We start from the raw sequence: 23,220 nt of genomic DNA, 5'->3' as shown, positions 1-23,220 counted from the left end.
ATTTTATTATTTCTTGACCTTTGTACAGTTTCTAATTTTAATTAAAAAAAAAAAAAAGGCAGCATAGTACAATGGAAAGAATAATGGATTAAAAGTCTGTAGCCAAGATTCTAAAACCTATTCCAGTCATCAATTTGATATATAATTAGATAATTTAAACTTCATATCTTAATTTGCTCAACTGAAAAAAAAATTGTAGCGGTCGGGGGGGTGGAGTCAAAACTCTATTCAGTCTGTTCTAGATGGAAAAATCTATGTATTTGTGCTAATAATTTGACTTTCATATGTGGGCTATGTAATAGTAGAGTTAGATGGACTATGAGATCAGATGAATGACTGTAAAGGTTAATTTGGCAGGAGACTGTTAGTGAAGTCTCTCAGCAATTTATCTTTGGCTCTATATTGATTACTATACTTAACAATTACTTGGAAGAAGGCACAGATCATCTTGCTATCTAATTTTCAGATAATACAAACTTGAGAAGCTAACACATAAGATAGTGTCAGTATCCAAAAAGAATCTAGATTCTTATAATACAGAATGCTGGGCTGATTTTTAAGAAATGAGATGTGATGAGCATAAATGTAACTTGTGGGTCAAAATATCAATCTATAAGTACAAGTTGGAAGAGATAATAAGTTTTGAAAAAGAAGGAAAATGATGAAAACACCACATGAATCAACAATACAATAAAGTAGTGAAAAATGCTAACATAATCTTAGGCTGAATTTAAAAAGTATAATTTCTAATTATATCTTGTCCTTATATATATCTAATATGCTGTAATATTTTATGGAGGATGCTGACAAGATGAATATTGTCCAGAAGAATGGAACTAGAATGGTAAAAAACACCCTTGAAAACAAATTAAATAAGCATTACTTCAAAGAACTAGGGATTTTAGCTTGTAAAAGAAAAGATTGTGCCAGTGGCCTTTTAAGTATTTGAAAGACTGTCATGTGGAAGAGAATTTTTGTGGCATTTAGTCCCTTTTCCCTTCTTTCTTTCCATCTTGTTTCTATACCCCTTACCCTCATCCTGGTAAAATTAGGAAGAACAGGTAAAAACTATAGTGGCAGGATTTAGGTTTGGTGTAAAAACAAAAACTTAACAAATAGTATTAGTTTTATAGTTGTTACCTAATTTGATTCTCACAATAACTGTGAGGTGCTATTATTCACTCTGGTTTATGGACAGGGAACTTAAGACTAAGAGGTTAAATTAGTCACACAGTTGATATCTGAGTGAAAATTTAAACTCGGTTTTTCCTGATTCCAAGTCTAAGACATGATGTCTTAGTACATGATGAAGAAAGTAAGGTCCAGAGAGAGTGAAGTGGTTACAAAAGCAGCGACAGGCAAAATTTGAATATAAAGCCTCTGGCTTCAAATCTAGAATGTTTCTCCCACAAATAATATAGTGCATCTTGAGAAAACCAATATATCAATTATAGCAATACTTCAAGATTATAACTTTCTCAGTCTTACAGATGAGAAAACTTAAGAGAGAATTTTAAATTTCACTTTTCAGGCTAGAACCAAGTTACTCTTTATCTTTGTACACTGAAAAAAAAATGATGCCCTTTCTGGATAATTTCAGCTTTACCACCTCTCTTGGCTTAAAAAAAAAAAAAAAAAAAAAAAAAAAAAAAAAAAAAAAGGAAAGAAAGAAAAGAACAAGGAAAAAAAAAGAAAAAGAAAACAATAAAAAATTCCCTCCGTTAAGGCAAATAGCCAACTGACCTACAGCTTATAATCAAGAGAATCAATTGTGTAAAAAAAGAATTATCAGTTGTGTAAGAAGTTAAGTGACTTGCTCATCCACAGTTCTCCTGATTTTAAGTGCAACCACAGCAACTATACTACCTCAAAAATATGTAGAGTAAAAAGTTCCCAAACTAATTTTCTTTATATATTCTTATGCCTCAAGTTTTAGAGATACTACTATACATCTCTATATAAAGCATTAAATTAAATTATTAATAAAGAATTTATTATTTAATATTAGAATAATTCATTCATAATTCTGTATATTACAAGTTTCCTCACAAGGTTATCCAGACTAATTTAGGCCAACAAATCAGAAAATATTTTCTAATTCTATTTATTTTAAATAGTAACTATAATTATGCCATTAAAAGAAAATTTAATACAGTAAAAATCAAGAGAGCAAAGATTTAATGCCTTTAAGCAGAACAATTCTTTATCCCTAATCCATAATCATTTAAATAATATAACTATTCTGTTCAATAGCCAATGGAAGTAAAACTAATATTTCAAATTAACAAAAAACATTTTTTTAATTTTGCTATCTTGTGAATATCTTGAAAAAATTTAAAACACCTTGGCTTTTTTTTTTCAAAGCTATGTTTACCCATCAACATACATATCTTGGGAAAATCAACAAATATAATAAAAAGTGTAGAGAAAACAGTTTAAATTAGTTTCAACTAGCTAAACTAAAAAGTTAATTTTTTCATTTGGTTTCGGGTTAAAATAAAGAAAGGTTATTTCCTATAAATAAAAAGTAAAATGAATTTTATACCAAATCATCAGCATCTGTGGAGCCTTGTTCATCATCTTCAGTATTATTACAAAATTCAGAAATATTTGTACAGTCTTGATTGCTGGGAAAAAAAAAATTAGGTCACTTTAATGAGAACACATACTATGGCTGCTGCTTCTGTGACTCTACTGCAAAGATTCATAAAGTTATCATCTATCAAAACTTCAAAAAACAAACAATATCAGAATATGAGAATTATAAGGACCCATGAATACAATATATGCTCTTATTCACCTATGAAAATCACAAAAGACAACAGGGAGAGAGACACTGCCTGATCTCCCCAGGGCCTCTGAAGTTGTAAAACAAATTTACTCTCTCTATTCCAGATAAAGTCAGGATTCTCTGTAAAGAAAAGTGACAAAATGCTTCAAAGCAGCTGCCTACAGAGACTAAGCCATTTAAATGGGCTATAAATAAGAGAAAAAGGGATTCCTATCATTTTTTTTTAAAAGCACTGATGTGTTATTAATTAGGGCAAACACTATCTACTTAAAAGTCTTTCAAATAATATCAGATCAGGATAAAAGATGAGCTCTCCAAGATCCACCTGCTACCCATTCCAACCAGAAAAGATTTCAGGGGTAGATAATGGCTAAGGAGGTGTCAGATATTTGATTTTTCTGTTTTTGATTCAGACCTGTAATTTTATCAGCATAGGCAATTCCTGGTGAGTAAACTCCCTCTCTTATTGATACAAATAATTATTTTATGATGTAAAGGTTTAGTAAGTTGTCTGAGTAGGCACTGAGAAATTAAATGACTTGTTCAAGTCACTTGTGTTTTGACAGTGTGTGAACTTCTAGCATTTAATACAGTTTTAGAAATGCCAGCTATACTTCTAAGAAAAGAAATCAAAGGATTAAATATATGCAAAAGTATTTCCAGATGTTATGATTTTGCTTAAATCATCTGTCCTTAAATTAAAAAAAATTAAATGAATCCTAAACAGAAAAGAAAGACTACAACAATCACCACTCCTTGTGTTAACAAAATTCAACAAAAGGAAAAAAAAAATCACCCCAAAATAACTATAAAGTGTACTTCGAAGGTGGGGAGGAGTGGAGATAGAGCGATAAGCAGGGAAGGGAAACACAGATGAACATCAGTGAAACAAAAAATACACAGAAGAAAGTAGAAGGAAGATCAGAAGATGCTACTATGTTAAATTTAAAAGTTATCACCTCTATATTTTGGAAGTTAAATGTGGGGCCCTTATGATATGGAAAATGAGTAAATTTTTTCCCCTTCATACCAGAATAAGTCTGAATTATGGTATTAAAATATAAAGTGCTGATATTATATATAATACTATGCATATGCTTTATGCATTTCTGAATATCTACACTTATTCTGTGCTGTCTATACCTTCTCCAAAACTCTTCAAGGAATTCCCATTTCATTTCTTATGTTGACTCATGAAATATTAAAACCATGATGGGTAAAATCACAATACAGAAGTGTTAACTGTATACAATTTAATGTTCATAGTTTCATATATAAACCGTTTTTCCCTATTATTTATATATCGAAATGTTCAGGAAATCAAAAAATAAAATGTATTAAAAACAAAGGGTTTTTGTTGTTGTTTTTGCTGAGGCAATTGGGGTTAGTGACTTATCCAGGGTCACACAGCTGGCCTCGTGTCTGAGGCCAGATTTGAACTCAGGTACTCCTGACTTCAGGATTGGTGCTTAAAAAGATAGGCTCAGGACCTAAGACAAAAATACAATTGTAAAAGGCTCTGCACAAAAATAAAGGAAGACTGAAATAACTGGATAGAAATTATTCATGGTCAAATCCTATCAACTTAGCAAATATGATAATATCATCTAAATTATTTTTTATCATACACAATACCAAACTACTAAGGTGTCATTTTATAGAACTAACCAAAATTACAATGAAATTCAACAAAGAACAAAAGGCCAGGAAATATCAATAATTTTTTTTGAAGTAGAAAAGATACAACTAGCATTACTAGATCTTAAAACTATACTATAAGCTTATAATCAAAGTTATTATAATGAGTAAAAAATAAAAATACTGACTAAGAATAAATTAGATAAGACTCCAAAGAAATCAAACATAGTAACTTAGCTTTCAATAATCTGAGAACATCTGTTAGTAGGATAAACATTCCTTGTTTGATAAAAAATATGCTGGGGAAAACTATAAAACACCTTGGCAGAAAACAGGCTTATATCAGTATCTCTTGGACAGCTAGATGGCAGTGGATAGAGTACCAGGTCTGGAGTCAGACTCATCTTCCTGTGTTCAATCAAATCTGGTGTCAGATACTTTCCGCTGTGTGACACTGGGTAAGTCAGTTTGCCTCAGTTCCTCATCTGTAAAATGAACTGCAGAAGGAAATGGCAAACCACTTTGGTGTCTTTGCCAAGAAAACCCAAAGTCAGGTGACAAATCAGACACAAGTGAAATGATTGAACAATATCTCCTAGTATACCACAGGAACTTGCAAATAAAGTTATGATCTAAATAGAGATCACATTGTAAAAAAGAATAGAATTACTTTGCCTATAACTAGTGGGAGATTCTTTAAAGGTAAGTGATCACAAAAGGAAAAAAAGACAATTCTAATAACATAAAATTAAAAACAATGCACACAATATCAATGAAGCAGTTTTGCTGAAGGAAAAATCTGTACAACAGATATTTCTGATATCCAAATATATATATATGGAATTCAGTAAATCAACAGACATTTATTAAATGCTTGCTATGCACCAGAATATGTACTTGGAACTGGGAAAATAACTACAAAGAATGAACAATTTCTTTTTCAAAGGAATTGAACTTGATAAAAAAAAATTGTTAGCAGACTATTCCCTAATAGAAAAGTGAGCAAAGGATAAATATAATCAATTTTCAAAAGAAAAAAATCCAACCTATGGAAAAAAGATGGAAGGAGGGAAGCACTGTTAAGTCAAATAAGCAACAGGAGTATGACGACTTGGCTGCTATTTGGAATGAATGTCTTCAATTTGAAATTCAATTTGTAATACAAAGAAAATTAAATTTAATTGGCACTGTTTTCTGCCACTAAAAAAAATATTGCTAAATAAAGAATAAAGTTTGAAATAACAAATGAAATAAGTTATGCGTCAAAGGCAAAAACATACATCACAAAGATAATAGTGTAAACATGTAGTGGAAAGCATTCCAACTACTACGACTACTACTACTACTTACTTAATGAATTTTAAAAGTTGGTCAGTGATCTTCTTAGCTGATCTTGCAATAGCACTCCCAGGTTCATTAAAGGTTCTGGCATTATATTCTATATACCTTACTTCCCAGACTAGCGCAGAAATCCTCCTTTAAAACAAAGTGAATAAGATAACACTGAGAAGCTGGTGGATTTATTAAGACTAGAAAATGAAAAGGTGTCATCATCATGTCTAGAAGTTTAATTTCATAAATTTAGGGAAATGCCAGTGTGGTAATTCTCTCCATTAGTACAAAATGAAAATGATAATTCTTTGTAACTGTCAAACAGTTGTGACAAACTTACACAGAGATGGATCCTTGCAGGTTGCATATTTTCTCAAAAAACCATAAGTTAAGATTATTTATGTTGTATTGTTTGTTAAATATTTTCTAATTACATTTTAAGCTGGATTCAGAGTATGAGTAACCTATGAGCCCTAAGTTTGACAGAAAAATCTCTGGGTAAGTAAGAAGTTATGTGATTCCCCCCCTAGAACTTTCTGCTGACCCTATATTCTGAGGCCATGTTGCATATTATTTCATTTTTACCAAATGAATAATAAATTTAAATAAGTTTCGTGGTTTCTTATAAAGTAACCTTTCAGAAGTTAAGTTTCATAGGAAAAAAATGTCTTAAATACTATCAGTTGGCAGTGAACATGGAAAGGGAAATAAAATAAGTATTTACATATCTCTTACATGCTAAGTCTTATATTTTGCAAATACTGTTTATTTCATAATCTAATTCATAAAGTAAAAAGTTTTATTTCTGGATATTCTAGAGTTGATTCAGGTACAGAGTCATGACTGGTCTTTAATAATATTCAAGAGCCTACTAAATTGAAGCATAATTATAAACCAAAGATTTCAGTTAGTGGGTTAACTAGCTAATATTTGAAATGTCATCTAGTTAAGACATTAAAACAAACCATGTTAAATCATTAGTTCTAGAATATACATCTCTATTAAGAATATACTATATCATATATCATTTCTCACAAAAAAATGATTCGTTATATTTTGGAAAATCTAATAACTGCTTCTGTTTAGAAAAATATTCTTTAGTAATTTCAAAGCTACCCTTTTATTCTAAATTTATTCTAAATACTTCCCTTTCTCTACATTCACCTTCTAAATTGGAGTTGGAATAGTGAAAAGAAAAAATTGCTATTAAAAAGCAGACTGTATCACAGTTAAAAATATTTATGCACAAAACATTTTTTATTACTAGTAAAGATTTTATAAAAAGGCCTTCATACAAAAGGGCTAAATGATACAGTGAAGAAACATTCACCCAGAATGTAGGAAATCATATTGGACAGGGGAATAGTTATTTTTGTTGTTATTCTTTAAGATGGCGAACTCCTTAGCCAAATATAAAGAAAAAGTAATGACTAAGACCGACAGCTATATTATTCCCCCCCAAAACCAAAGTTATCCTGTAACAAAAGAAAATGAGTAAGATTCTGATCCTACAATTTTTTTGTTTTGTAAAAACAAATAACATTTTTATTGTCATTGTTTATTTAAAAAAACTTGTAGGTGGCAAGAAGGAAGCACATTTAAAAATTAAAATTACTTATTAAGCTACTGACCTGTAAAATCGATGGACAAGTCTCATCCGAATGGTGTAAAGATCTGTTGGATAGGCTACCACTGTACAGTATTTTGGGTATGTACATAGGTCAACTGGACCTGCAAAAGCTGCAGCTATATCTGTTACAAGAAAAAAAGCCATTTAAATAATTAAATTTTCATAGACACAGACGCAAAGATAATGAATTAACTACCTTTATATAACTACACATGTGCTGCAATGCTCTTTTCTAGGGCTTCTTCTTTTTCTTGGTAATCTCCTCAGCTCCCAAGGACTTAATCATTATTTCTATGCAGGGGACTCCCAGATCTACATATGCTTCGGTAAAGTCTTTCTTGAGCTTAATTCCTGTTAACAATTACCAACTGTCTATTGAATATTTCAAACTATGTTTCATAAGGATCTCAAACTCAACATGTCCAAAATATAGCTAACTACATTTTCACTCAAGTTCACAACTCTTCTGAACTTTGTTATTTCTGTTATAGGCACTATTTACCTTTCTAGTCATCAAATTCTCAAAGTTGGAGTAATCCTTAATTCCTAAGTCTCCCTCACTATACATACCAACTACTATTCAAGCATCATCTTGGTAATTTTTACATTATGATCTCTATCAAATCCCCTCCCACTTGTATATTGTCACAGCCATAATAAACTCCATTAAAGTAGTCTTTTGGCTTATATCAATGTTGACTCTCTTGGAGCTATTCGCTACACACCTAATAAAGCACTGCTCCTGAAACATAGGCCTCTTTCCTTCCTCAATAGCTTCCAAAATACAAATTCCATTTATAACCTGGCTCTACTGATGTTCAATCATGTCCAAGTCTTTGTGACCCCGTTAAGGTTATTATTTTTTTTGGTGAGGGAGAAATGGAGGGGCAAGATCTTGGAGAAGTTTGCCATTTCCTTCTTCAGTTTATTTTACAGATGAGTAAACTGAGGCACACAGAGTTAAATTACTTGCCAGGATCACACAACTATTGTCTGAGATCCCCTTTGAAGTTGGGTCTTCCTGACTCCAGAGTCAGTACTCTACCTAGCTGCCCTTCATGCATTCAACTGTCCAATAAAATTGGCCACCTTTTTGTTTCTCACACACAAAAAACTGGATTTCCATCTCTATGCCTTTACTTAGGCTACTAGCATTCTCCCTTGTTTCCACCTCTTAGGATCCCTAGTTTCCTTCAAAGTTCTGCATGAGAAATGTTTTATCATCACTCAAGCTGCTCAAGTTTTTCTCCACAAATTATACTGTATTTATTTTGCATATATTTATATGAGTTTTTCTACATGACAGAATGTAGACTTCATTATATTTGTGCCTTAAGTAAAAACTTGCACTGGGTCTGTTATATATTACTGGGTGCTCACTAAGTCAATGAGAAATTGTCAAACATCCATTATGGACCAGATACAAAGAATCATTAAAAAAACAGTAATGTAGGAGACAAAGTAAAAAACTATGTATAAACAAGATATGTGCAAAATAAAGTGAAAATAATAGTTGGAAACTGGAAAAACTTCTTGCAAATGATCAGATTTTGGCTTAGATTTGAAGCCAGGGAAACCATGAAGTAAAGATGAGAAAGGAGAGAATTCTAGGCATGAAGTACAATTGGTGAAGGAATCAAACGTGTTGGCTTCAAAGAACAGCATAGAAGGTAGTGTCATTAGATTGCAAAGGAAGTAATGGGAGTTGGGGGGGGGGGGGGGGGGGGAGAGGGGATAGAGAGACCATGGGGAAGACAGTTATGAAAGGCTTTTAAACTAAACAGAAGATTTTATCCTGGAAGTAAAAGAGAAACAGTGAAGCTAACTGGAGGGAGGGGTGGTGAAAGATGGCATGATCAGATCTGTGCTTTAGAAAGATTAGTTTGATTGTTAAATGGAGGGAAGGAGAAAACAGGAGGAAGAAACAAGGCTGGGAGACCAGCCATAGAAGGACATTGCAATAAGCTAGGCATGAGGAGATAAGGACCTGTATTAGAGTAATGTCAGTATTGGAGAAGAAAAAGGGGACAAGGGAAAGATGATATGAAAGTAGAATGCAGAAGAACTTGGCAATGGACTAGATATTAGTGATTAGATATTGAGGGTGAGGGAGAAGGAAAAAAAAAGTGAGTGTCTGAGAATGACAGCTAGGTTGGGAGTCTGAGTTGATTGATTCAATGACAGGTAGAGGTAGTTGAGCAGAATAACAAGAAATTGCTTAAAACAGATACAGAAAACACATTAGACCATATTCTGATGGGGAAAAAAAAGTCATATTGACTCATCTTTCCAAACTAGACCAGCATTAAAAAGTACAATATAAGGAAACTGGGGAATGGTCTGGCCAGAAGCATGCTCAGGGAGAAAGGTTCCAAATCCATACTGAGATACTGTGATAGGAATAAATGTCAATCGCAGCTTTGGACCCATTATCTAGTTTCAGATCAAAGATCCAGAACCTGTTCTAAGTGATAGGGAACACTGAAAGGAAGAAAACTTGCAGAGGAATAACCAGCACAGGAATCCTGCACCAAGGTTAAAGCCTTTCAGCTGGCTAATAAAGACTGGGGCAAAGCATTCGACTCGAGCTAAGACTAAATCCCAATTTAGAAATTTGTAGATCTCAGGCTAAGATCAAAGGGATGGATTGGGAGTTGGGTCAACTATCAGATATTGGGTCAGATAAACCTCTTTGACATACTGAAAGCTTGGAACTATATTGCTATATATGAAGATCATATTGTATATTTTTTCTTATTTGTAAAACAGAAGGCAGAGGGATTTCCAGAAATAAACAATATGAAAAAAAAAAAAAAGACACCAATCAAACTTATTTTAAAAAGAAATCAAATCCTGTCATTTTTCTTAAAATTATTCAGCAAGACCCAGAAGGGACTGAGTGTGGATCATAACATAGTATTTTTACTTTTTTTGTTGATATTTGCTTGCATCTTGTTTTCGCATTTTTTCCTTTTTGATCCGATTTTCTTGTGCAGTGTGATAATTGTGGAAATATGTATAGAAGAATTGCACATGTTTAACAAATAATGGATTACTTCTAGTCTAGGGGAGGAAATAGGGGAAAGGAAGGAGAAAAAAATTGGAAAAGAAGGATTTACAAAGGTAAATGTTGAAAACTATGCATATGTCTTGAAAATCAAAACCTTTAAAAGAATTTTAAAAAATAAATTAATTCAGCAAAGGAAATAGTCAAATTAAGATAACTAGTAAAGCCTAAAATATTAATCAAAATACTAGTAAATACAATGCGAATATCTCATCAACACAATGTGTACATTTTTAATAATTCTAATAAAATGCAAACTGTTACCAAGATTCAAAAGTTGATCAATGCCATTGATTATTCTTTCACATTCTTCATCCCGGGATTTTTTACCCCATTCACCATTCTGGGGTTTATATAACAATTTCTCTAGTTCATCTGAAGTCACTGAAATACTAGCTCCCAATTCTTCAGGTGGATCAACTACATATAAACAAAAAATGACACAAGGAAAAAAAATGAACAGGAAAATATGAAACTATAAAAATATACTTTTGCATTTAAACAGCTCATTGTATACATTATAAAAAACCTACTTCAATGAAAGATTATAAAATCAAATATATCTCTAAAAGCAATTTTTCACAATTTGAAATATAATTCTATTTTATCAAGTTTTATTTCAAATGTTACAACAAGCACTGTACAATTTCAAGAGTTGAACCTTTACATTTAAGATACTTTAAAATATATATACTTATAAATATTTGGGCATCTATCTGCCAAGGGAAAGTCAGGAACTATATGAGCAAAACTACAAAACACTTTCCACACAAATAAAGTCAGATCTAAACAACTGGAAAAATATTATGTGCTCCTGGATAGGTCGAGTGAATATAATAAAGATGATAATACTACTTAAACGAATCTATTTATTTAGTGCTATACCAATCCTAGAAAAAATAACAAAATTCATCTGGAAGAAAAAAAGGTCAAGAATTTCAAAGGAACTAATGAAAAACAAACAAACAAAAATGAAGCTGGCCTAACTGTACCTGATCTAAAACTACATTATAAAGCAGTAGTCACCAAAACCATTTGGTATTGGCTAAGAAATAGACTACATGATCAGTGGAATAGGTTAGGTTCACAGGACAAAATAGTCAATAACTATAACAATCTAGTATTTGACAAACCCAAAGACCCCAGCTTTTGGGATAAGAATTCATTATTTTGCTGGGAAAATTGAAAATTAGTATGGCAGAAACTAGGCACTGACCCATACTTAACACCGTACACCAAGATAAGGTCAAAATGGGTCCATGATTTAGGCATAAAGAACGAGATATAAATAAGAGGAACATAGGATAGTTTAACCTCTCAAACTTGTGGAGGAGGAAGGAATTTGTGACCAAAGATGATATTGATCACAAAATAGAAAATCCAGATTATATCAAGTTAAAAAGCTTTTGTACAAATAAAACTAATGTGGACAGGATTAGAAGGGAAGCAAACTGGGAAAACATTTTTACAGTTAAAAGGTTCTGATAAAGGCCTCATCTCCAAAATATATAGAATATATATAATATAATATATATTTATATATATAAATATATATAAAACTTATAAGAAATCAAGCCACTCTCCAATTGATAAATGATCAAAGGATATGAACAATTTTCGAATGAATTTAAACTATTTCTAGTCATATGAAAGAAAAGGTATTCCAAATCATTATTGATCAGAGAAATGCAAATTAAGACAATTCTGAGATACCACTACACACCTGTCAGATTGGCTAAGATGACAGGAAAAAATAATGATGAATATTGGAGGGGATTTGGGAAAACTGGGACACTGATGATACATTGCTGGTGGAATTGTGAACGAATCCAACCATTCTGGAGAGCAATTTGGAACAATACTCAAAAAGTTATCAAACTGTGCATACCCTTTGACCCATCAGTGTTACTACTGGGGTTATATCTTAAAGAGATCTTAAAAGAGAGAAAGGGACTCGTATGTGCAAAAAATGTTTGTGGCAGCCCTTTTTATAGTGGCTAGAAACTGGAAATTGAAGGGATGACCAACTGGAGAATGGCTGGGTAAATTGTGGTATATGAATGTTATGAAATATTATTGTTCTGTAAGAAATGACCAGCAGGATGAATACAGAAAGGCATGGAGAGACATACATGAACTGATACTAAGTGAAATGAAGAGAATCAGGAGATCATTATATCCTTAAACAATACTACATGATGATCAATTCTGATGGATGTGGCCCTCTTCAACAAGGAGAGGATCCAAATCAGTTCCAATTCATCTGTAATGAACAGAACCAGCTACACCCAGAGAAAGAACACTGGGAAATGAGTAGGGACCACAACATAACATTTCCACTCTTTCTGTTATTGTTTCTCTTCTCAGGTTATTTTTACCTTCTTTCTAAGTACAATCTTTCTTATGCAACAAAGGAACTCTATGAATATGTATACATACATTGTATTTGACATATACTTTAACATATTTAACATGTATGGGACTACCTGCCATCTAGGGAAGAGGATGGGGGAAAGGAGGGGCAAAGTTGAAACCGAAGTTTTTGCAAGGGTCAATGTTGAAAAATTACCTGTGCACATGTTTTGTATATAAAAAGCTATTGAAAAAAAAGTTTACTTTCAAACAGCCAGTATGGAACTAACAGAAGGGTGGGAGGAGGGATAGGGAAAGAAACAGCATTCTTATAGCACTTGATATGCGGCAGATACTTTAAGCACTTTTCACAACATGGCTGACAAAAAATAATAGCTCACATTTATAAAGTCCCTACTATGTGCCAAGTCTTGTGTTAAGTGCTTTATAATTATTACTTCTTTCAATCGCAACATCAACCCTGAGAGGGAGATTATTATTCATTTTTACTGTTGAGAAAACAGAAGCAAAGAGAGTTAATGTGTCTTGCACAACTATTAACTTGTATTCAGTTTTTCCTGACTCTAGGTCTGGTGGTACATCTACTGTGTCACCTAACTGCCCCATGGGCACAGAGAAGTAGAGATTATTGTTCAGTAGAATTTCTGCTCTCTCTTAAGGACAATGCCATGAGTCCTACTCCAAGAACAACACAGGGTTGAAGAGTAGAACTTAAAAGCTAAAGAAAATGATCTTGGACTTAATGTGGCAGGCAATATATGTAGAGAGTCATCATAGGGTCCTACAGAAGGTAGGCATGGTAGTTGGGGATAATTTTGAGAACAATGATTTAAGAAAATTGAGCTGCCAAAGTATAAACTAGGAGAATATATACGTCAACAACATGGTAGAAAAGACAACTTTGAAACGCTTTGGAACTGCCATCAGTGACAAAGTATGAATACAAAAGCCCAGAGACAAAATACCTCATCTCACCTCCTGTCATAAAGGGGATGAACAGTAAACATACATTTTTCAGATATGGCCAATGTGTGGATGTTTTGCTAGACTATGCTTTTTGAGTTTTCATTTCTTTTCTTCTTTTTTTTAAACTAAGGGGAGGTAAGGGCAGTTGGAGAGACATATTTTAAATGATTATAAAAATAAATATTTCTAAAATTATCTTTTGAATTTGTCTTCAAAAAAGAAGTAACAACAAATGGTCATTGTATTCAATGTATTAATTCTTAGACATTCTGGATCAAGATTTTATTCAACTACTTCTTTATTTTTTCTGATAATTATTTGGTATTTGAAACCTCCATAAAAATAGTTATCAGTCTTGGGATGATAACTGAAACCATAGGAATTGATGAGATCAAGTTAAGTATTGAGGTAGAATATAAGACTCATTGTTACTAAGTATGATATGGATGAAGACACAGAAAGGAGACAAAAAAGAAGCCATTTAGGAGAAGAATCAGGAAAGAGTATTATCATAAAAAAGCTAAAGAGAATGGAGTTATCAAGGAAAAGAGCTTGTCTTGATAGCAAAAAGTGGCGGGGGGATGGAGGTCAAGAAAAATGAGCACTAAGAAAACACCACTAGATTTAGCAATTAAAAAATCAAAAGCAACTTTGCAAAGAGAAGTTTCAATCAAATGAAGATAGAAAGCTAAATTTCAGAGTTAAGAGGAGAAAAACAGAGGGATTTGTTTTAGATAACCTTTCTCAAATTTTGCCACAAAAAGGAGAGATATAGGATAACCAGGAAAAATAGGTTGTGTAGGTTTTTTGAAAATAGGGGAAACAATAGGCATATTTGTAAGAAGCAACAATAAAGAGAAATTCAAAATTAGTGAAGAAGGAAAAATGAAAGGGGTAAACTATTAGAGAAGACAAGATGAATTAGAACCACTTGGGCATGGAAACAGATTTAAATGCCTTGGCAAGAAGGAACATTTTTTTGGGTGAAAGGAGAAAACAAGGGGAAAAGGTCCCTAAGTGATGTGAGATAACAAACAAAAAAACCAGGAAGTTGTCAAGAAATGGTTTCAATTTTTTGAGTGAAATATGAAGCAAGGTTCTCTGATTGGAGGATGGGGGAAGGGAAACTGTGGAAGATTTAATGAAAGTTGAAAAGTAGTTGTGAATTAGAGAGATAAAAAATGATTGCCTTATAGAAGTGAGAGGTCCAGTAGAGGATTAACATAACATAAATTTGTAATGGACTCAGCATAGTTTCATGATTTTTTGCAAACTTGTTAGCATGTGCATGAGCAGGAGTAAAGATAGGAGATAGTGAGAGTAACTTCTTTAGTCCTAGAATTTCTACATTTATCAACAACAGCAAACTGAAAAAAGGACAGTAGATTTGAGGTCAAGATTCTTTGCTCCTAGCTCTATAATTTCCTGGGTCTTAGTTCTCCCATGTGTAAAAAGGATCTTCATAGCCAGCTTCAGTCAGAAAGATCAGAGTTCAAATCCCCCATCTCACATATATTATCACTTGTGTGATCATGGTACAAAGCACTTAACCTCGCAATGCCAAAGACAGCTCTTTTAAGTTACAAATGACTTGCTGTTCTACATCAGAGGAAGGAGTTCCATATCAGGAGTTTCCTACACTAATGAAATCAAAGGACAAGACCAAAAAGAACACTTCTCACCTTCACAATATTGTAAAATCTAAAGTGTTAAAATGAATTCCAGTTGACATTATATTGTCAACTTTAATAAAAGGTAAATCAGTAAAAACAAGAAATTATGAAATAAAAAGATAATAGGACAGAAATGAGGATACTAAAGTACTAGTCTTGACTTCTACTAATAATTGTGAGACTCTGGGCAAATCATTTTCCTTTTTGAATTTGTTTGTTCATATATAAATGAGAGAGAGTTGAACTCAATCCTTAAGATCTCTTCTATAATTAAAATTCTAAGATTCTTTATATTTTATTTAATTTTCACATACCATTATCAGGAATTGGTTCCATATCCCATGGACTAAGCTTTTCTATTTCAGTATTGTCCCACCTATTTAATCAATAGGTCAAAGAAAAGAAACAGTTAGTTTTTGTAAAAAAAAAAAAAAAAAAAAAAAAAAATCCAACATTTTAACAATGGTTCACACTAGACACCATTAGCAAATTTTTAAAAAACAAAAATAACTTAATAATATATAAAACATTATTCTAAAATTACAATGTAAATACGCATTCTTTTAAATGGTATTTTTATCTAGTCAAGTTAATATGAACTCATCTGATCTTTAAGACAAAGAATATGTAATATTAAGGCTAAATTAACTGAATTTTAAAAACGCTCCTCAGATACTGAATTAAAAAAAACATTCAATTGCTTATCATGTGCCAAACACTATGGCTCTGGAGAAGCATGTCAGCCTATGATTTCAAAGAGCTTACATTTTACACAGAAAGACAACTTAAGTATATACTGAATTGTACAATATATCTCAAAAGTCTTGTCTCAATTTTAAATTTAAAACTAAAATAAGATCTTTGAGGATACCCTGTATTTCTTGATTAAAAAAAAAAAACAATTTGGTATCTTCCTTATTTTTCTTGGTGACTTATATAAATATCCTCTCTTCCTCTGGCTTCCATGATAACTCCAAATATCTCTTACCACTCTTTTCACCTTGCAAATGAGAAATATATAAAATAGGAATTTTGAAGGAAATGAATTATGTTAAAATATAATTTTATTAAATTGTAAATAGCAAGTTTAGGGATTCCAAGAATCTCTCACCCAGAGTCATCTTTGATACAACTACATATCCAATCATGTCAAAGTGTTGTTCAATATATTTCATATCGCCTTCTCTTTTCGTTAACTCCCACTATAAAAACTTTTGTTCAGATCCTGTTATCACATAAGATTATTTTAATTCTCATTATAAGTACGTCATCTTATTCTCTCTTTTTATTTATATTCTTTATACTTTATGTAATCTACACAAAAAAGTTTAAGGGTTTCCCACTACTGACTGAACAGAGTATAAATTTTTGATCCTAACATTCAAGTCCTTTACAATTTGATTTTTCTCCTAGCTTTATCTTATGTTATTTCCCATTGTGCTGGGGATAGTGTACTTCAATAATCTTAAATTACCACACAAAATACACTGTTATTCAGATATTCAATATGATATCCAAATTGGATTATTTTCCATTCCTTGTTCACATCATGCTTTTATCCTATTTCTATGCTTCATTTTCTTCAAGCTCTCCAACTCAGACACAACTTCTCTTTCAAGTACTTTCCATTAATATTGAATCCACCTCTACTCTTTGATGAAAAGGTTGGCCCGTCTCATTTTTCTAAGAGCATTGATCCATAGTTCCCCTTTTGTATTAGTTATTTCTGAACTTATCTTCCCAAGGTCAGTGCCATATATAATTTTCTAACTCAAAGAATTAAAAGAGTATGTATATATACTATGCACTTAATAAATATAAGTGGAATGAACAGTAAACATAAATCGGTATACATACTTAACATTGTAACATTGGAAATGACTATCTGGATACTGTGGTTGAAAGGGCTCTTGACTTAACACTGTTCCAAACCACCAAGCATCATCAATTATAGATCGAAATCTGTCACCTACAAAAGAAATAGCAACTCATCTATTTTTTATAATGCAAAGAACTACCAGACTTTTAAAAAAGATTATACAGGACATATACATTACTTTAATTCTTATAAGTATTAAAGTATTATATAAAAGTATATAAGTATATATAAGTATATTATATAAAAGTATAAAAAAATAAAAGAATTATTAATTCTTAAATAAAATTACTTATTCTAATTCTCTTTTGAATTACTGATATTACCATATTAATGACTAGAAAGTTCCATAACTTTCTGTGATTGTTTAATAGCTATAATGCATTACTATACTAAAAAACTTACTGAGCCCAGAATTTTTTACTAAGGCAAATACTTATGCTTGTATCAGAAAAACTACTGAGACATCAAACAAGTAAACATCCATTTGGAACACTCAGTGTAAAATGGAATACATTTGTCTTGTTCAGGTACCCAAATTAAATACATGCCATAGTAAAAAAGAAAAAAAAAAAATCACAATTATAAAAGATAGAATTTTACCAAACTCCTAAAAAGTGACATTTTACCACGTAACATTCCAATTCCTAAAGCTGTTACTGTGACAGAATGAACATAAAATGCTTTACAAACTTTAAAGTGCTATATAATAATGATAATAATAATAAAGCTAACATGTATATTGTGCTTTAGAGTTTACTTAGCACTTTTATCCTCAAAATAATTCTAGGAATTAGGTGCTATTATTATCTTCATTTTACAGATGAGGAAACTGAGGTAGACAGAGAACTTGCCCATGTTCATATAACTATAGAATGGCAAGATATGAACTCAGGTCTTCCCAATTCCTGATCCTAGCTGCCTCAAATATAAATGCTAGCTATTATTTATCCAATTCAACTTTTAATGAAGACAACTGCCATCATCTGAACCCAGGTAGTATATTATTTGGAACATAGAACTTGGAGTTATGAAGGACAGAATTCTAATCCTGCCCCAAACTCTTTATCAGCTATGTAATCTTGGGCAAATCGTTTTGACCACTCAGTTTGTTTCCTCAGCTATAAAACGGGAATAATAATAATACCTATCTTGCAAGGCTATTGTATTATAAAGATAATATTTATAAAAGGGTTTGCAAGCCTTAAAGCTCCAAGTAAAGAGTAACTATTATAATGTCACAGTAACTTCTGCCTGTAATTAAAAAGTATAAAATATTAAATACATATCACATTTGACACCATAGAAAGTATTACATAAATATGGGTAAAATATTTTATGAAGAATGAAAGACAATGCAATTATACAAAAGCTCTCAGACAAAATAAATGCCAAGAGGAAAACAGGACATGATTAAAAAATAACATGAACAAAGTTTAAAAAAAATTTTGTTACAAAGATTGTAAATTTTTGGTTGTCATAATTTTTATTCCATATGTAATGTGTTTTAAATTCATCATTGTTTCCTATATACACATATATGAAGTATCTATCTCTATCTCTATAAATTCAATTTCTAAAAAAGAAACATATCTTTTCCTGTCAATTCAAAACTATCACAAAAACAAACAAACAAAAAATACCACCTACCCCACACTGCTCTTAGGACTTTCTAAATTATCTTTCTAAAAGTAGAGAAACAATATCAATTTTTGAGAATTACTGTAACTTTAAGTGCAACAATACTGTTAGGAGCAACTAGTTTTAGGGGAATAATATGGGAATAAGAAGGGACTAAATCTTGGGAGACGAAAATTAATTTCAGTAATATACATCATAAAAGTTTATCATCAATCTTTAGAGACTTGATTATAATAGGGAAATCTCAAGGAACATGTTGTGCAAGACAAATTGCCTGAATGCTGATGGATGAAAACTGAGAAGATTCCATTAGCTATTGTATAGCTCTCAGAGAACAAAATATTTCATCTGGATATTGAAAAATAAAAGAATTAAATGGCTAGTGAGCATTTTGGAAATCAGCCAGTAAACTGGCTAGCTCCAAATGGAGTTCCTTGGAAAGAGAAGAATTTTCAGAGAGACTGAATTAGGGAACAATCCTGATTATAATTAGGGAATAATCCGAAAATAAAGCACAGTAAGCAGAAAATGCAGAGTTGGGGGCAGCTAGATGGTGTAACAGATAGATCACCAGACCTGAAATCAGGAGGACCTGAGTTCAAATCTAGTTTCAGACACTTAACACTTCCTAGGTAAGTGATCCTGGGCAAGTCATTTAATCCCAATTGCCTCAGGGGAAAAAAAAAAAAAAAAAAAAAAAAAGCAGAGTTAGAGGATAAGAGTTTCTGAAAGTAAATCCACTTAGTGCCTTTTTAAGGAAAGGAGTAACAAATGCAACTAGTAGGGTTACATGTGAGTTGACTAAATTGTTTAGAATGGGAAAAAATTTAAATTATTTAAAAATGAGAATTTTTCTCGACTTTGGGTCAGATTGAGCTATATTTTATGAATATTTATGAAAGCTGCTGTTGCTTAGGACAACTTTATATGGAGCATGCTTCTCTAGTTTGATGAACAGTCAAAAAGTAGACTATCTGAAGAAAAACTTTCAGGGTATCCTATAGAAATTTGCAAAACAAAACAAAGCAAAATAAAACCACAGCTACTTTATAAATACAAGACCTTACCTACTAGATTTGTAAAACTCTGGACCCATGATAAATGCTTATTAACTGACTGATTTAAACATCCTAAAACACTTTACTCCAAACATGACAACTTTTAAAATCTACAGAATTTCTTAAATTGATTAGGAACATCAGATACCAACAAAGAACTTAACAAGTATTATCAGCTATAACATTAAGAGTCTGTCTTTATATAATCATCTCACTACCGAGATATATTGCTTCTAAAACAAAATTTCAACTTTATAACAAAACCCACAACCAGAAGAAAATGATGTAAATGAATATATACTAGTGACTTGATAATGTAAGGGCAGAAAAAATTATAAATTCTTCATACTTCATAATAAGTAATTTTGGTAATACTGTGGCACCTAAAATAATTCAGGAAAGATGAAAGAAAATATTAACAAAAAAGTGATAATAGCACTCAACATATTAATGAGTTGGTTTTCTGAAGCATGGAATTGGTTAAGAAGGGTTTACATATTTGAAGAAACCAATTACTCATAGTTTCTTCTATTTGCTCAAGATATGTTTTTCTCTATTCAACATAAAGATCAGCAACCAAAATAGAAAATTGACGTTCAGAAATGAACTGAGCAAGGAAGAACATAAACACATTTGTAAATTCTAGCTGGAAAGTCCTGTTCTAGCTGGAAAGTCCTGTTATCTTTTTTTTGAAACCAGTTGATTTTCTTTCAAAATGTTCTTATGGGGGAGCCTTTTTGGCAAAAAAAATCAAGATTCCAAGTAGAGAACACCCACCTGCATTTACTACAGATAAACACCATTAATGTCATTGTCATAAAAACTGATATGGAAAAAACAGCCATAAAACCGTTTAACTTAAATCACAAGAAAGATCTGGAATACAATCTCCACAAGCTTAATTGTAGAGAATAATTTTTTTTAAAAATTAGGTGGATATGGGAAAATAAAACAAAAGCTTTTAATTTATATCTCCAGGAGTTACAAAAATATATGGATAGCAGCCTTCATTCTTTAGGACTGGGCTATATTAATTACATGTGACAGCTGTCTCATCTTTTTTTCCTTTTGGTAAGAAATTTTCCTTCAAGAAAACCTTCTTCTATCTCTAGTCCCAGGACAATCCTGATTACCTGCGAAGGTATTACTGTTAATAGTATAGTAAAAGCAATTATGGTTTCTCATCATCTTGCATTTCAAAGGATGATGATTGCTTAGATGTTACTTTCTCTTAGTGCAGAAACCAGGAAGATCTGTTATAATACAGGTTTTAAATTTGCCACATAAATTTTTTAGATCTTGTTTGAAAAGGAATTTGTTTTAGATGAAAGGAAAACGAGTTGATGAAAGATGAATTCTGCGATAAACTAAATTCAATGTAAAATTTTCTTACCCATTCCTTCATATACCTGAGAGCATATAACTACATAAACTAAATATATAGTAAATGTAGCATAGCATAATCAATATATAAATAGTAGGGCAAATGTTGATTACTCTGAGGTAAAAAACCAAGCTGCTAACTTTCTGAGAAAATTTAAGATCAACTCATCAATTATGTAACATCTTGGGAGAAAAAAAATTTATTAAAAAAATTGCCAAGAAAAATAAAGCTTCTCTGTAATTCACCTTTAATTCCTATATTTCATTCCTATATTTTATTTTAAAAACATGAAAAAGCATACCTGTTTGACAAATTTGTATATATTTTGTATAATGTATATTATGCAAAGTAAATAACATCTTTAAATCCCTCCCATCTAAATTTGCATTAACACAGCAATGAGGTTCAAAGATCTGAATAAATTTTAAAGAGTTTTCTGCTTATAGCCTAGGAATGCTTAAGCCAAATTGTGTTCTAAGAAATATTCACCATTCACAAGGAATAATTTAAATGGTAACTAATTTCCCAAAACATGCCTATCTCAAAGAAAAAAATAGAGAATTTACTAAATGTATTTTAAAGAGTAGATACTAAATGTTTAATGAATTGAAATTAGTATTAACCACAAACTACTAATCTTGAAAAGGCATTATTTAATGTAAATGCCACAAAATGAACATTATTCAGTCAAATTAATTAATCTATTATAACATATAAGGTTTTGAAGAAACTCAAAAGACTTACGAGCTTGCCAGTTCCTTTGTCGTGCTTCATCATAAAACTGACGCAGTACAAGAAAGTCAATAACATCTGGCATATCGTGATACCTAAAATAATAGATTTTATCAATTTTATTGCATATTATTCCAACCAATAATATTCTTTTCTGTCTACTACATGCCCCAGTTCCAAAAACAAAACAAAAAATAAAATAAAATAAATTTCTCTCACAGGTCAGCAATTTTCACAACACATGACAAGAATGGTACAACAGAGTATCAAACCTAAGACCCAAACACCAAGTGGCTGCTACATAAAACCCATTTATATCTGTCCTTGTTACCCTCCCTACCTGATCATGGATATAACTATGAACCTCCTCAACTACCTATTAAGTCTTGTTTTTTTTTTTAATCTATAATGAAGATATGACAAGGTTTTTCATCCTTTTTCAAAATTAAGTATTTGCTATTAGCACCAATCCACTGACACAGAACAACACTTTTATTAGAGATACAAAAATTTAATTTATATAAACAAACAAACAAAAAAGCTTACTTAAGAGAGAAGGACTTGTCCAGAAGTTTTCCAGTGGCTGGATCTATAAAAGCGAGTTTAAGGCAACAGAGTGTAGGGGGACCAACCTCGTACCGCATGCCAACTATTTTTACCAATTCTTGATCCTTCAAGAGATTTTTAAAAAGTTACATGAATGGCACTGTTAAAAGCATTATTAAGCAAATTCTTAAAGATTCTGTACATCTTTCTTTATAGATAAACATTATCCATTTAAGTATAGGCTATAATTTGTATAGGCCATAAGTAAATTTTTATTTTCATATTTATGATCAGCATTTTTAACCATTTATCACATATATTTTCCTTCACATTAATGACATATTAAATCTTTAGGTTTAGAAGATAACAATACAAAATAATTTGTTTTTGTAAAAATGACAAATGGAAATTTCATGACTATATATAGTTTTCCCAAAACTTTTGTAAAATGAATTTACAAATTATTTATAGTCAAATAGGCAAACATTTACTAAGACCTTCCAAATATACCAG

The 23,220-nt window shown here is 31.5% G+C and overlaps 1 protein-coding gene across 1 annotated transcript in view; it reads right to left on the bottom strand.

The window, feature by feature from the left end:
• Positions 1 to 23,220, bottom strand: part of BRWD1 (bromodomain and WD repeat domain containing 1) — a 146,348-nt gene that overhangs the window by 32,398 nt on the left and 90,730 nt on the right. Inside the window, exons 26-33 of the mRNA XM_031959203.1 lie at positions 22,708 to 22,832; positions 22,174 to 22,256; positions 17,328 to 17,439; positions 15,785 to 15,846; positions 10,723 to 10,878; positions 7,393 to 7,513; positions 5,780 to 5,905; positions 2,546 to 2,627 (exon numbers count right to left, since the gene is read on the bottom strand). Of these exons, the coding sequence (XP_031815063.1) occupies positions 2,546 to 2,627; positions 5,780 to 5,905; positions 7,393 to 7,513; positions 10,723 to 10,878; positions 15,785 to 15,846; positions 17,328 to 17,439; positions 22,174 to 22,256; positions 22,708 to 22,832 (867 nt within the window). The remainder of the gene's footprint in view (positions 1 to 2,545; positions 2,628 to 5,779; positions 5,906 to 7,392; positions 7,514 to 10,722; positions 10,879 to 15,784; positions 15,847 to 17,327; positions 17,440 to 22,173; positions 22,257 to 22,707; positions 22,833 to 23,220) is intronic.

Source organism: Sarcophilus harrisii, chromosome 3 (assembly GCF_902635505.1).
Source record: "Sarcophilus harrisii chromosome 3, mSarHar1.11, whole genome shotgun sequence".
Taxonomy (NCBI): Eukaryota; Metazoa; Chordata; class Mammalia; order Dasyuromorphia; family Dasyuridae; genus Sarcophilus; species Sarcophilus harrisii.
Note: the sequence above shows the minus strand (reverse complement) of the source record. Positions and strands in the feature narration are given on the sequence as shown.